This window comes from Pelobates fuscus, chromosome 12, assembly GCF_036172605.1.
Source record: "Pelobates fuscus isolate aPelFus1 chromosome 12, aPelFus1.pri, whole genome shotgun sequence".
NCBI classification, from domain to species: Eukaryota; Metazoa; Chordata; class Amphibia; order Anura; family Pelobatidae; genus Pelobates; species Pelobates fuscus.
Genome location: NC_086328.1, coordinates 6791342 through 6803860, shown reverse-complemented (window position 1 = coordinate 6803860; position 12519 = coordinate 6791342). Strand labels below are relative to the sequence as shown.

Below are 12519 nucleotides of genomic sequence, written 5' to 3'. Positions count from 1 at the left end.
GCCATAGTAGACATTTCTTAATAGATTAATTGGATTTCTATGCCTTGTCTATGATGGAAAGAACACGAGATGATAGGATCATTATAAAAACCATGATTAATTTATTACAAACAGTTTTATAAATATTGTAAAAATTTACAAAAAAAATTTCAGCATGATTGCCAGTGCCCATAGATGTACAACTAATTCACAGTGCCAGTGTAGGTTGGAATCTCTCACTTTAACGAGTTAACCATAAGTGAGCAAGCTCTGAGGTGGTAAACGGTCAGTGACCTGCACGTGGTTTTGTCCTCAAGTTTCCATCACTAGTAAACGCCCGTCGTGCAGACCGTAGAGACCTGAACAGAACAAGAATCTTTTAGTGACAAACACGATAAAAGCAGAACAAATATTGCACTGATTGAGTCTCACCCTGGCTCCTCCGTAGCAGCACGGCTGACGCTCTGATGTTCGAGGTCTGACTGGTGCAGGCTCAGCTAGGTAAGTCAAACACAAATATTAATTGCAGGAACATATACCATAACACAAATATTAATAGCTCCATGCCACCTGTTCATTGTAGTGTGCTTGCATCACATCAAACACACTATAGCTCTGTGGCGAGTTTAACCCCTTACGGACTGAGCCAGTTGTACACGTTGTGATAAAAACAAATACTGGAATTTGCTATATGTCTGTTCAACCATAATTCTCCTTTCTCATATTAAAGGACCACTCTAGGCACCCAGACCACTTCAGCTTAATGAGCTGGTCTGGGTGCCAGGTCCTTCTAGGGTTAACCCATTTTTTCATAAACATAGCAGTTTCAGAGAAACTGCTATGTTTATGAATGGGTTAAGCCTTCCCCCTATGTCCTCTAGTGGCTGTCTCATTGACAGCCGCTAGAGGCGCTTGCGTGCTTCTCACTGTGATTTTCACAGTGAGAGCACGCCAGCGTCCATAGGAAAGCATTGTGAATGCTTTCCTATGTGACCGGCTGAATGCGCGCGCAGCTCTTGCCGCGCGTGCGCATTCAGCCGACGGGGAGGAGAAGAGGAGGATCGGAGGAGGAGAGCAGGAGGAGATCTCTCCGCCCAGCGCTGGAAAAAGGTAAGTTTTTACCCCTTTCCCCTTTCCAGAGCCGGGCGGGAGGGGGTCCCTGAGGGTGGGGGCACCCTCAGGGCACTCTAGTGCCAGGAAAACGAGTATGCTTTCCTGGCACTAGAGTGGTCCTTTAAGTGCACCCACACTTATATATCATTTTGTTCAGGAGAAACAGGGCTTTCATTTGACATGAATTATTCATATATGAAACATAATTCATTATGAATAAAATGTGAGAAATAAAGATTTTCTAAAAAATCTTTTAGTTTTGTGTGGCATTTTAACTGTGAATGTCATAATACTGTTGGCTTTTACTGCAATAAAATGCACATATTTGTATTCAGCAAAGTCTCACGAGTAGAACCCAGCATATTCAATATGAGGTATGTTTAGACATTTTTTTAGTAGTTAAGTTAGCATTTATATTTGTTTGTGTTAAGAATGCAAAAACCCAATATGAACGCTAACTTTGGCCAGTGTTTGTGACTAAGTGGCTACTAAAAAAGGCTGAACATATCCCATTTGCAATACCTTGGGTTGCCTTCTTTTGCAAATGGTATGCTAGCCTGGGGGTACTTCTCATTCCTGGGCTACTATACGGTCTCAAAGGCAATGTAACCAATCTGGCAAATTTTTGAAAAAACTGATATGCAAGCCTTATATTTTATCATGTAACTTTCACAAACACTATAAAACCTGTACATGGGGGGTACTGTTATACTCAGCAGAGCTCACTGGACACAGATATTAGTGATTCAAAATAGGAAAACTTATCACAACAATGATATCAGTGAAAGTACTGTTTGTGTGTTAAAAATGCCAAATAACGTCACTTTCACTGACCATATCATCGCTGTGATATGGTTTACTGTTTTGAATCACTTATTTGTGTTCAGCGAAGTCTACCGAGTAAAACAGTACACCCCCCCCCCCCATGTACAGGTCTTAGGGACCTGTCTAACAACCCAGGCAGAAATTTTAACTTGTCACCCTGTAACTTTCCAAGACACCCTCAAATTGTCAAAATATTACATGAATATGCACGTAGAATATAGTATGAATAGATATATGTATTATATTATGTGTACCACCCATGTTAGTAGTCAAACCATTTGGTAACTGTTTGACTTCTCACCTAGAGGACACCAGATTATAAGGTAGGTTGACCCCTTGCATGGGAGTGGTGGCAGTGTACTCTGTAGTGGTTATGGTGCTCTGCGAATTCTTTTTAAATGGACACTTTACTGTTGAGTAGATATACTACCCAATGAAAACATCTTGTAAAATCTGCAGATTGTGTCTGCTGCCTTTACAAGCCCTCCCCGACTTTGTGTCTGTCCAATCACAGATTCCCAATGGTGGAAGTTTTTTCAAGGCAGCTGCTCTGGGCAATTGCTGCCTTTTGGGTTTATCTCTACTAAACTAAACAACCAGGATATAACAGGACCGGTTTATTTATCAAAGTCCTTTTAAGTCTAAAACCTAAACTAGCCATATATTTTCCTTTCCATATTGTAGACAGAGGTAAAAGGTCAGTTCAGGATTAGTCATGACTCACCTTCTGTCGCTCATTCTCTATACGCCGTTCATCCCCCTGGATGCGCAGGCGCTTGTTATCTTGCTGGAGCCGCTCCATCACTTCCTGAAAATGGCTGTGGTGACATGAAATATTCATCAGGCTAAAAGTGCATGGAGTGATTTCCCCATCACGAGGTATGGACATCTAACCGGTAGCAGTGCATGGAGTGATTTCCCCACCACGAGGTATGGACATCTAACCGGTAGCAGTGCATGGAGTGATTTCCCCACCACGAGGTATGGACATCTAACCGGTAGCAGTGCATGGAGTGATTTCCCCACCACGAGGTATGGACATCTAACAGGACTTTACTTGCCCATTCTGAGAAACTGACCTTTTCACTTCCCACTCAAATTCCTTCGTACTGGAACAGGCTGTCCTGCCTGTGTTTTCCTGGACACAAATTAGAACAGAAATTGCTGCCGTGTAATATGGTAGGTCAGCACTTTCCTTATGCACTATGTAACAGCCTTACGAGCTCTACCTGTTTGGAAATGCCTTGTTGCTCTAACGGTTGGCACTAAGTATTCCTAGCAGTGACTGGGTTAAACATGACAATGGGTTACTGTACACAGTCTGAACGATTTATTCAAACTAACAGTCCAGCTATGCCTATAGCCAAGTTGGAGAATTTTTCCCCAGATCATCGGTTTTAACCCACATTTGGCAATTCATTAGGGAATAAGCCTGTGAGTGAAGACAGACATTTGGTGCTTAAAATCGAAAGTATCCCCTGGTACCCCATGGGAAGGGTCAATGAACTAGTTAAATGTCAGATCAGACCATTTAAAGGAGATACATAAAGTCTTACTCTTTCTGTGTAGTCAGCTGCAGAATCTGCTTGCTCTGCTCACGGATTTTCTCAGATAGCACCTTGTTGGCTTCTCTGTGACCGAGAAAGAGAGAGAGAGAGAGAATGATTGTAGACATTGTACTGTGTGAGAGAAGATGCTACATGGATTGTGCTGCCACCACTTACTTTTGCTCATCCACCCATTCGTTCACATTGCACACAACCAGCTCGCTCTCGCGGTGCAGCCTGCGACAGTCAGAACGTGCTGCTTCCAGGGAGCTTCTCAGAGTGTCCACCTGTAGGGAGTACAATTTCAGACCATTCTCTATCACAAATTCTGTCTTTAGCATGCACCTGTTTTCAAAGAGAAGGCAACTAGCAGCAAGGGGCCACGTTCTGCACCTACTAATCCACGTCAGTGGTTGATCAATGAGAATGTGTCATTGCTAGCAGACACTGGTAGTGCTTGGTCATCTCCTATTGCAGGGGTTCCCAATCCAGTTCAGGATTCTTGGATTACCCTGTTGTATCTAAGGTGTTTTTAGAAAAAGAAAAACAAAACCCACACTTTAGACACAACAAGATAATCTCTACATCCTGGACTGGTAGGGGGTACTTAAGGCATAGGTTCCCAACCCAGTCCTCAACTCTCTACCAGGCAATTAACTCCTGAATGAAAAGGAAGGAACATCCCCTGATTTACCAGTAATTTGTCTGAAGAGGGCAGATTAGACTCTATGAAATGTTATTTTATTTTGGAGAATAAAGACTGACTTAATTTAGACCCAAAATTCAAATGAAACTCATGCAGGCCCAGAGTCCACTTTATGGTTTTTTTTTTTTAATTAAAAAGGGACACTGTGCACCAATACAATTTGTAATGCAGTTGATGGGTTGTAGCCTTATTAATATGCTGTATTTTTTTTTTTTTTGAACGCTTAAATATTTATAGTTTTTGCATTTAAAAAAACATTTTGCAGAATTCTGCTGCATAAGCCGGCCTCCTATCAAGGTTGACTTCCTTATCAAGGGTATGTACACAGCTCAGTCACTGATAGTACTACTACTACTAAATGATCTGAATTACAAAGCAACCCACTCGGTAAGACACCTAGTAAGGATTTCTCTGACTGTCTGCAGTCAGGATGGGAATTAAAAGCTGCTCACTCAGTGCTGTTGGGGCTGAGCTGTGTACATACCTCACCTCGGATAAGGAAGTCTTTGTGGAGAAATACTATAAAGCGTTGAGCATGCAACAAAAGCATATTAACAAGACCAAAACCTGCATCAAATTTGTATTGTGCCTAGACTGTCCCTTTAACCCCTTAAGGACACATGACATGTCTGACACGTCATAATTCCCTTTTATTCCAGAAGTTTGGTCCTTAAGGGGTTAATATATTGAAATTCATTGCAGCTACAAAGAGCAGCAGCCGCCATACTTCCTGTAAAGATATCTCAGCAATGTCCAAAATGGCTTCATGGAAACAAAATATATTTTATGTTAAATCCTCTCTCGTTAACTTGGGTTTGCTGCTCCTGTTCCCGTCAGGCCCAGTTTGTCTCCCTGTTACTGCTTGCCCCTTATCTATTACAATAGATTGGGTGGAGCGTACAATGTCAGCGTCTGGCCCAGCCTGGATAGCCAGCATAGGGCATAAAATAGCCGTATTTTACCCGAGGTCCTTGGGAGAATTATTTCAACTACTGCTCCCAGCGTAGAGATAGCAAATATCTCTAGAAGGATATTGATACTTTAGAGAGAGTTGAGAGAAGGGCTACTAAACTGGTTCATGGATTGCAGGATAAAACTTACCAGGAAAGGTTAAAGGAACTTAACATGTATAGCTTGGAGGAAAGACGAGACGGGGGATATGATAGAAACATTTAAATACATAAAGGGAATCAACACAGTAAAGGAGGAAACTATATTTAAAAGAATAAACACTACCACAACAAGAGGACATGTTTTTAAACCTTTGCCCCTCTAATTTAAGACTAATATCAGGAAGTATTACTTTACTGAGAGGGTAGTGGATGCATGGAATAGCCTTCCAGCTGAAGTGGTAGAGGTTAACAAACTGAGGGAGTTTAAGCATGTGTGGCATAGGCATAAGACTACCCTAACTATAAGATAAGGCCAGGGACTAAGTAAAAGTATTTTGAAATCTTGGGCAGACTAGATCTGCCATCACATTCTATGTTTCTACAATCAAACTTTTTGTCCCGTAAAAGGTATTTCATTTTGCAAAACAAAACATTGTGTTTGGTATGAATATCACATCCTACCTCAGTTGTGGCCTCAACATATCTCTGCTTCAATTGATTCAGTGTAGCCTGCACAGCCTCCCTCTGTGGAAAGGAAACAAGCTTTGGTTTGGGGTACATGGTACAAATTTATGGAATTGGTAGAAAGCTAAATAATAGTTTAGGCTCATGGTGTTGGTATATGGCAAAGGGAGTAGTTTAGGCCCCATGTTGTGGGTATATGGCAAAGGTAGTTTGGGCCTCATGGTGTGGGTATATGGCTATGGTAGTTTGAGATGCATGGTGTGGGTATGTGGCTATGGTAGTAGTTTGGGCCGCATGGTGTAGGTATATGGCTATGGTAGTAGTTTGGGCCGCATGGTGTAGGTATATGGCTATGGTAGTAATTTGAGTTGCATGGTGTGGGTATGTGGCTATGGTAGTAGTTTGGGCCGCATGGTGTAGGTATATGGCTATGGTAGTAGTTTGGGCCGCATGGTGTAGGTATATGGCTATGGTAGTAGTTTGGGCCGCATGGTGTAGGTATATGGCTATGGTAGTAGTTTGGGCCGCATGGTGTAGGTATATGGCTATGGTAGTAGTTTGAGCTGCATAGTGTGGGTATATAGCTATGTGGCTATAGTAGTAGTTTTGGCCCATGGTGTGGGTATGAGGCTATGGTAGTAATTTGAGCTGCATGGTGTAGGTATATGGCTATGGTAGTAGTTTGAGATGCATGGTGTGGGTATGTGGCTATGGTAGTAATTTGAGTTGCATGGTGTGGGTATGTGGCTATAGTAGTAGTTTTGGCCCATGGTGTAGGTATATGGCTATGGTAGTAATTTGAGCTGCATGGTGTAGGTATATGGCTATGGTAGTAGTTTGAGATGCATGGTGTGGGTATATGGCTATGTGGCTATAGTAGTAGTTTGGGCCCATGGTGTGGGTATGTGGCTATGGTAGTAGTTTGGGCCGCATGGTGTAGGTCTATGGCTATGGTAGTAATTTGAGCTGCATGGTGTAGGTATATGGCTATGGTAGTAGTTTGAGATGCATGGTGTGGGTATATGGCTATGTGGCTATGGTAGTAATTTGGGCCCATGGTGTGGGTATGTGGCTATGGTAGTAGTTTGGGCCGCATGGTGTAGGTCTATGGCTATGGTAGTAATTTGAGCTGCATGGTGTAGGTATATGGCTATGGTAGTAGTTTGAGATGCATGGTGTGGGTATATGGCTATGTGGCTATAGTAGTAGTTTGGGCCCATGGTGTGGGTATGTGGCTATGGTAGTAGTTTGGGCCGCATGGTGTAGGTCTATGGCTATGGTAGTAATTTGAGCTGCATGGTGTAGGTATATGACTATGGTAGTAATTTGAGTTGCATGGTGTGGGTATGTGGCTATGGTAGTAGTTTGGGCCGCATGGTGTAGGTATATGGCTATGGTAGTAATTTGAGCTGCATGGTGTAGGTATATGGCTATGGTAGTAATTTGAGCTGCATGGTGTAGGTATATGACTATGGTAGTAATTTGAGTTGCATGGTGTGGGTATGTGGCTATGGTAGTAGTTTGGGCCGCATGGTGTAGGTATATGGCTATGGTAGTAATTTGAGCTGCATGGTGTAGGTATATGACTATGGTAGTAATTTGAGTTGCATGGTGTGGGTATGTGGCTATGGTAGTAGTTTGGGCCGCATGGTGTAGGTATATGGCTATGGTAGTAATTTGAGTTGCATGGTGTAGGTATATGGCTATGGTAGTAATTTGAGTTGCATGGTGTAGGTATATGGCTATGGTAGTAATTTGAGTTGCATGGTGTAGGTATATGGCTATGGTAGTAATTTGAGTTGCATGGTGTAGGTATATGGCTATGGTAGTAATTTGAGTTGCATGGTGTGGGTATGTGGCTATGGTAGTAGTTTGGGCCGCATGGTGTAGGTATATGGCTATGGTAGTAGTTTGAGATGCATGATGTGGGTATATGGCAGTGACAGTAGGATACATAATGTGTTGGGTTGCTACCTCTCTGCCCTCGTTCTTTCGTTTCTCCATCAGAACTGACAGTTGCTCTTGGAGCTGTTTGAGCTCTTCTTCCCTCTGCCCCAGCTCCTGTGCCCGCTCTTGGTGCAGCCGCTGCCAGTGCTGCAGCTGACTGTTTAATTCTCTCAAACGCCCTTCACAAGCTTCCTCCTGCAGTGGGAAAGAAGAAACGTGGCTGTAGTTATTTAATAGTTAACGCTGAATGTGTAAGACTGTAACTGCTTCTCTTTCTCCCCCGTCCTGTTACCTCCTGTTCTTTCTGTCTCTGCATGTCCCGTACAACAACCATCTCTTTGTTCAATCTACGCGTTCGTTCCTCCTGAGCAGCGCACTCGCGCTCCAGCTCGTTCTTCCTTTGTTGGCAGCGCTGCAATTCACTTCGCAGAGCGGCTAGCTCCCGGCTCCGTTCAGCCAACTGCAGATTAGTAAATAGAGCAGACAGGAAACCGTTATGTGTTACAGACTACACTGGAAATTGCGGAGAAATGACAAGTTATCTGTAAATAGGAGAACAAAACAGAGTTCTTTTTCCAATTAATCTTTTATGGCCTAACGTTTGCAGTGTTGATATTCACTTGTCAGTTCTTCCCATTACTCCACTAAATGAACAAACACTCTAGATTTTAGTTTCTAAAGGAAACATTTCTGCCTATACACAAATCTAGAAATGGCGAATGTAACTAGAAATGGCGAATGTAACACTTAAAACCAGACTATGGCAGTCCATTTTTGTGAAATATCTTTTTTATTAGAAGAATGAGGTAGGAGACGCGCAGTGCGGCTGATTTAGCATTTCAAAATGGCTACAGTATTAAAAGTGAAACCGAGCATCGTGGTGCGTGACATTCTATATTTTCAGTATTAATCTAAACTGAACCAAGCTGGTCTTGCAGGTAGATCATAAAAATCATAGAAGAATAAAACAAGACAATTCGGACGTGTGAGTTGAAGTATTTGGGGAGGGAAGTTACAGGGTCAATAATGAATTTGCCAGAGAATTTTACCTGCATGTTACAGAGTGGATTTAATTTCTTGTTATAAATATATCACCGAAATGAGAATATAAGATTTCCATGTTAGAATTTTAGCAATCATCTCTTTATTGGTAAAAGTGAATAGCCAGTCCATTTTAAGCAAGTCTTGAATCATTTCTTTCCAAAATGTTTGGAATGCAAGCACAGTCCAAAAACAGCGGTTCATATCCGCCTCCAACAAATGTACATTTAGAAACAGTCTTCTCTGCCCACGGAGAAATCTAGGTGTCATATAGTATATATAAAGTATGAGGGACATTGGCTAGGAAACACAAGGAAATAAGGCAAGAAAATGTGGCAACCACTGGGATTGGCCTGGCTATCTGGGATATATCTACTCAGAGTACTAATTGGAGTTTGAGTGACAGTCTGAATGGAAACAATGCATGATGGGTAATACGATTCTGTAAAAGGAAAGGAGTTTTAGCCGTTTACAAAATTAGCTCTATAAGCACGTGATCGTGTTGATTTCTATATGGGGTGTCCAGGAACAAGGCAGTGCAATAAAGCAGGTAAGGGAAGATTTTAAAGGATACCAGTCATGCCAGGTACAACTTATGTTCTAAGTAAAATTCTATCTGTACATGGTGCTTTCAATAAATTGAAGAACAATTGGTCTCTCGTATCGGTTCTTCGGCTTAGACTCTGTGCTAAAGAATTGACTGAAAAGAGAGCAGAGTGACCTCCCACAGGCTGTAACTTCCTGTCTGATGCTTGTAGGGCTGGCTGAGGATTATAGGAACGGAGTGACAGATGGCTGGGCAGGTGAGTTAGGACAGGTTCACTTTAACAGTGTTATTCACGAATGTGAAGTGAATTTCAAATGAGAGGCCAAAGGAAGCCGATCAGGAAGCATCTGTGATTTAGAGAATGTTTCCATTTGAACTACTTTTACCTTAAAATGAAATTCACCTTGATTTGGCCCTTTAGTTAAAGGGACACTATAGTCACCAGAACAACTGCAGCTTATTGAATTTGTTTTAATGAGTAGAATCATTACCTTCAGAGAAAATACAGTGTTTACATTACAGCCTAGTGATAGCTTCACTGGCCACTCCTCGGATGGCTGTTAGAGATCCTTCCTGGGTCATGGCTGCCTAAAATGCATCCAAACATTCAGTGTCTCCTCCCTCTGCATGCAGACACTGAACTTTCCTCATAGAGATTCATTGATTCAATTCATCTCTATGAGGAGATGCTGATTGGCCAGGGCTGTGCTTAAATTGTGCTGGCTCTGCCCCTAATCTGCCTCCTTGTCAGTCTCAGCCAATCCCGTGGGGAAGTATTGTGATTGGATCAGGCCACCACTTCTGATGATGTCAGCAGACAGCTTGCTATTCTGAGGCAAACGGCATGCAGATTTACAGCTTCAGGCTTAAATACAAGTAAGATTTTGCTATATTTAGGGAAGCATGAGGGGCCCAGGGGGGCTAGATGGTGGTTTTAACACTATAGGGTCAGGAATACATGTTTGTGTTCCTGACCCTATAGTGTTCCTTTAATAACCTGTAAATATGTAAAATATTTGAGCCATTCCATTTACAATGGGGATAGAAGTGAGACAATCGTTTGAACCACTAATTAGCCGAGATAGGAGTGTTTATACTTGCGATAGAACACAGAATAGAATCTGCTATGTGCTCAGATTGCTGGAAGGATATTTGGGCTAGCAGTGCGGCCCCCTCTCCCAGAGTATGTTATTACCTGTTCCATGGCTTCTCTCTGGCCGGCCTGTGCTGCTGTCACCTGACTCCTGAGCTCCTGCACACTTTCTTGGGCTGTGTTTAAGTCCTGGCTGCGACCACGTGCAACCTTCTGCGCCACCTCCTCCTCCGAGCGCACACGCAGCAAGGATTGCTCCAGGTCACTGAGCTGGGAAGAGAGGAGCTCTGAGTGCTATGCAGACAATAAAGCAGGATCAATGTGTCTGTGTGTGGGTCCATTAGACTAACCTCTTGGGCCTGAGCTTGGATTTTCCTCTGAGTTTGAACCAATGCACTCTTGGTGAGCTCCAGTTGGGCCGCACTCTCCCGGGCTTCTTCCTGAGCACTTTGACACTTTCTCTCCAGTTGGGAGAAGCTGCTTTGCAGATGCTGCAGCATCCGATCTCGCTCTGCCATCTGATGGAGTTTACAGGGTTAGCTCAGACTAGCCAGGCTACAACCAGACTACTCACCACTCTGCAATCAGTAACTCACCAGTCGCTCAGAGTGCTGCACTCACCAGTCGCTCAGAGTGCTGCACTCACCAGTCGCTCAGAGTGCTGCACTCACCAGTCGCTCAGAGTGCTGCACTCACCAGTCGCTCAGAGTGCTGCACTCACCAGTCGCTCAGAGTGCTGCACTCACCAGTCGCTCAGAGTGCTGCACTCACCAGTCGCTCAGAGTGCTGCACTCACCAGTCGCTCAGAGTGCTGCACTCACCAGTCGCTCAGAGTGCTGCATTCTGCAATCAGTAACTCACCAGTCGCTCAGAGTGCTGCACTCTCAGGCTCAGTTCTTCTGTCTCTCTCTGCAGTGAGCTCTCTCGTTCCTTACTCCTGTGCTGCTGTCTCTGCAGCTCCTCATGTTGGTTCTGCTGCTCTTCCAGCTCAGTCCGGAGGTTCTGTTGGACTGTACTTTGTTCCTGCAACTAATGGTTAGTAGAGTTATCTTGATGTGCAGTGTGCTGCGGCCAGCCCCAGTCACCCTCGCCATTCTCTAATTTCCCAGGTGCTCTGTGTGGCCATGTACCTGCTGCTGCAGAACTTTGTATTTCTCCTGCTCGTTTGCCTGCCCCAGCTGCAGTTTGCTGACAGAGTGCTGCAGCTTTATAGCCTCCTGTGTGGACACATTGTATCTCTTCTTCACTTCATTAAGCTCTGACTTCAGGCGTTCGATCAATGCCCTACTCCCAAAGAAAAAAGTGCAGAGATATAATACAGGACAGAGAATGCTTGGTACCCTGAAAGGGAGGATGTAATGGGAAAGATGGCAGTTAGTGTATCGCTCACAGGGAGGATTTTACGGGAGAGATGGCAGTTGGCGTCCCGCTTGCAGGGAGGATTTTACGGGAGAGATGGCAGTTGGCGTCCCGCTTGCAGGGAGGATATTACGGGAGAGATGGCAGTTAGCGTCCCGCTCGCAGGGAGAATATTACGGGAGAGATAGCAGTTAGCGTCCCGCTCGCAGGGAGAATATTACGGGAGAGATGGCAGTTAGCATCCAGCTCGCAGGGAGAATATTATGGAAGAGATGGCAGTTAGCATCCCGCTCGCAGGGAGGATATTACGGGAGAGATGGCAGTTAGCGTCCCGCTCGCAGGGAGGATATTACGGGAGAGATGGCAGTTAGCGTCCCGCTCGCAGGGATGATATTACGGGAGAGATGGTGGTTGGTGTCCTGCTCGCAGGGGGAATATTACGGGAGAGATGACAGTTAGCGTCCCGCTCGCAGGGAGGATATTATGGGAGAGATGGCAGTTAGCGTCCCGCTCGTAGGGAGGATATTGCGGGAGAGATGGCAGTTAGCGTCCCGCTCGTAGGGAGGATTATACGGGAGAGATGGCAGTTAGCGTCCCGCTCGCAGGGAGAATATTATGGGAGAGATGGCAGTTAGCATCTAGCTCGCAGGGAGAATATTATGGGAGAGATGGCAGTTAGCATCCCGCTCGCAGGGAGGATATTGCGGGAGAGATGGCAGTTAGCGTCCCGCTCGCAGGGAGAATATTATGGGAGAGATGGCAGTTAGCATCTAGCTCGCAGGGAG

General features: G+C 44.2%; 1 protein-coding gene across 1 annotated transcript in view; it reads right to left on the bottom strand.

Annotated features, from left to right (window-relative positions):
* Positions 1 to 78: 78 nt before the first annotated feature.
* Positions 79 to 12519, bottom strand: part of PMFBP1 (polyamine modulated factor 1 binding protein 1) — a 90145-nt gene continuing 77704 nt past the window's right edge. Inside the window, exons 30-41 of the mRNA XM_063438171.1 lie at positions 11506 to 11659; positions 11237 to 11404; positions 10726 to 10893; positions 10478 to 10645; positions 7987 to 8154; positions 7722 to 7889; positions 5745 to 5807; positions 3642 to 3751; positions 3474 to 3548; positions 2642 to 2735; positions 412 to 476; positions 79 to 338 (exon numbers count right to left, since the gene is read on the bottom strand). Of these exons, the coding sequence (XP_063294241.1) occupies positions 266 to 338; positions 412 to 476; positions 2642 to 2735; positions 3474 to 3548; positions 3642 to 3751; positions 5745 to 5807; positions 7722 to 7889; positions 7987 to 8154; positions 10478 to 10645; positions 10726 to 10893; positions 11237 to 11404; positions 11506 to 11659 (1474 nt within the window). The 3' untranslated portion in view covers positions 79 to 265. The remainder of the gene's footprint in view (positions 339 to 411; positions 477 to 2641; positions 2736 to 3473; positions 3549 to 3641; positions 3752 to 5744; positions 5808 to 7721; positions 7890 to 7986; positions 8155 to 10477; positions 10646 to 10725; positions 10894 to 11236; positions 11405 to 11505; positions 11660 to 12519) is intronic.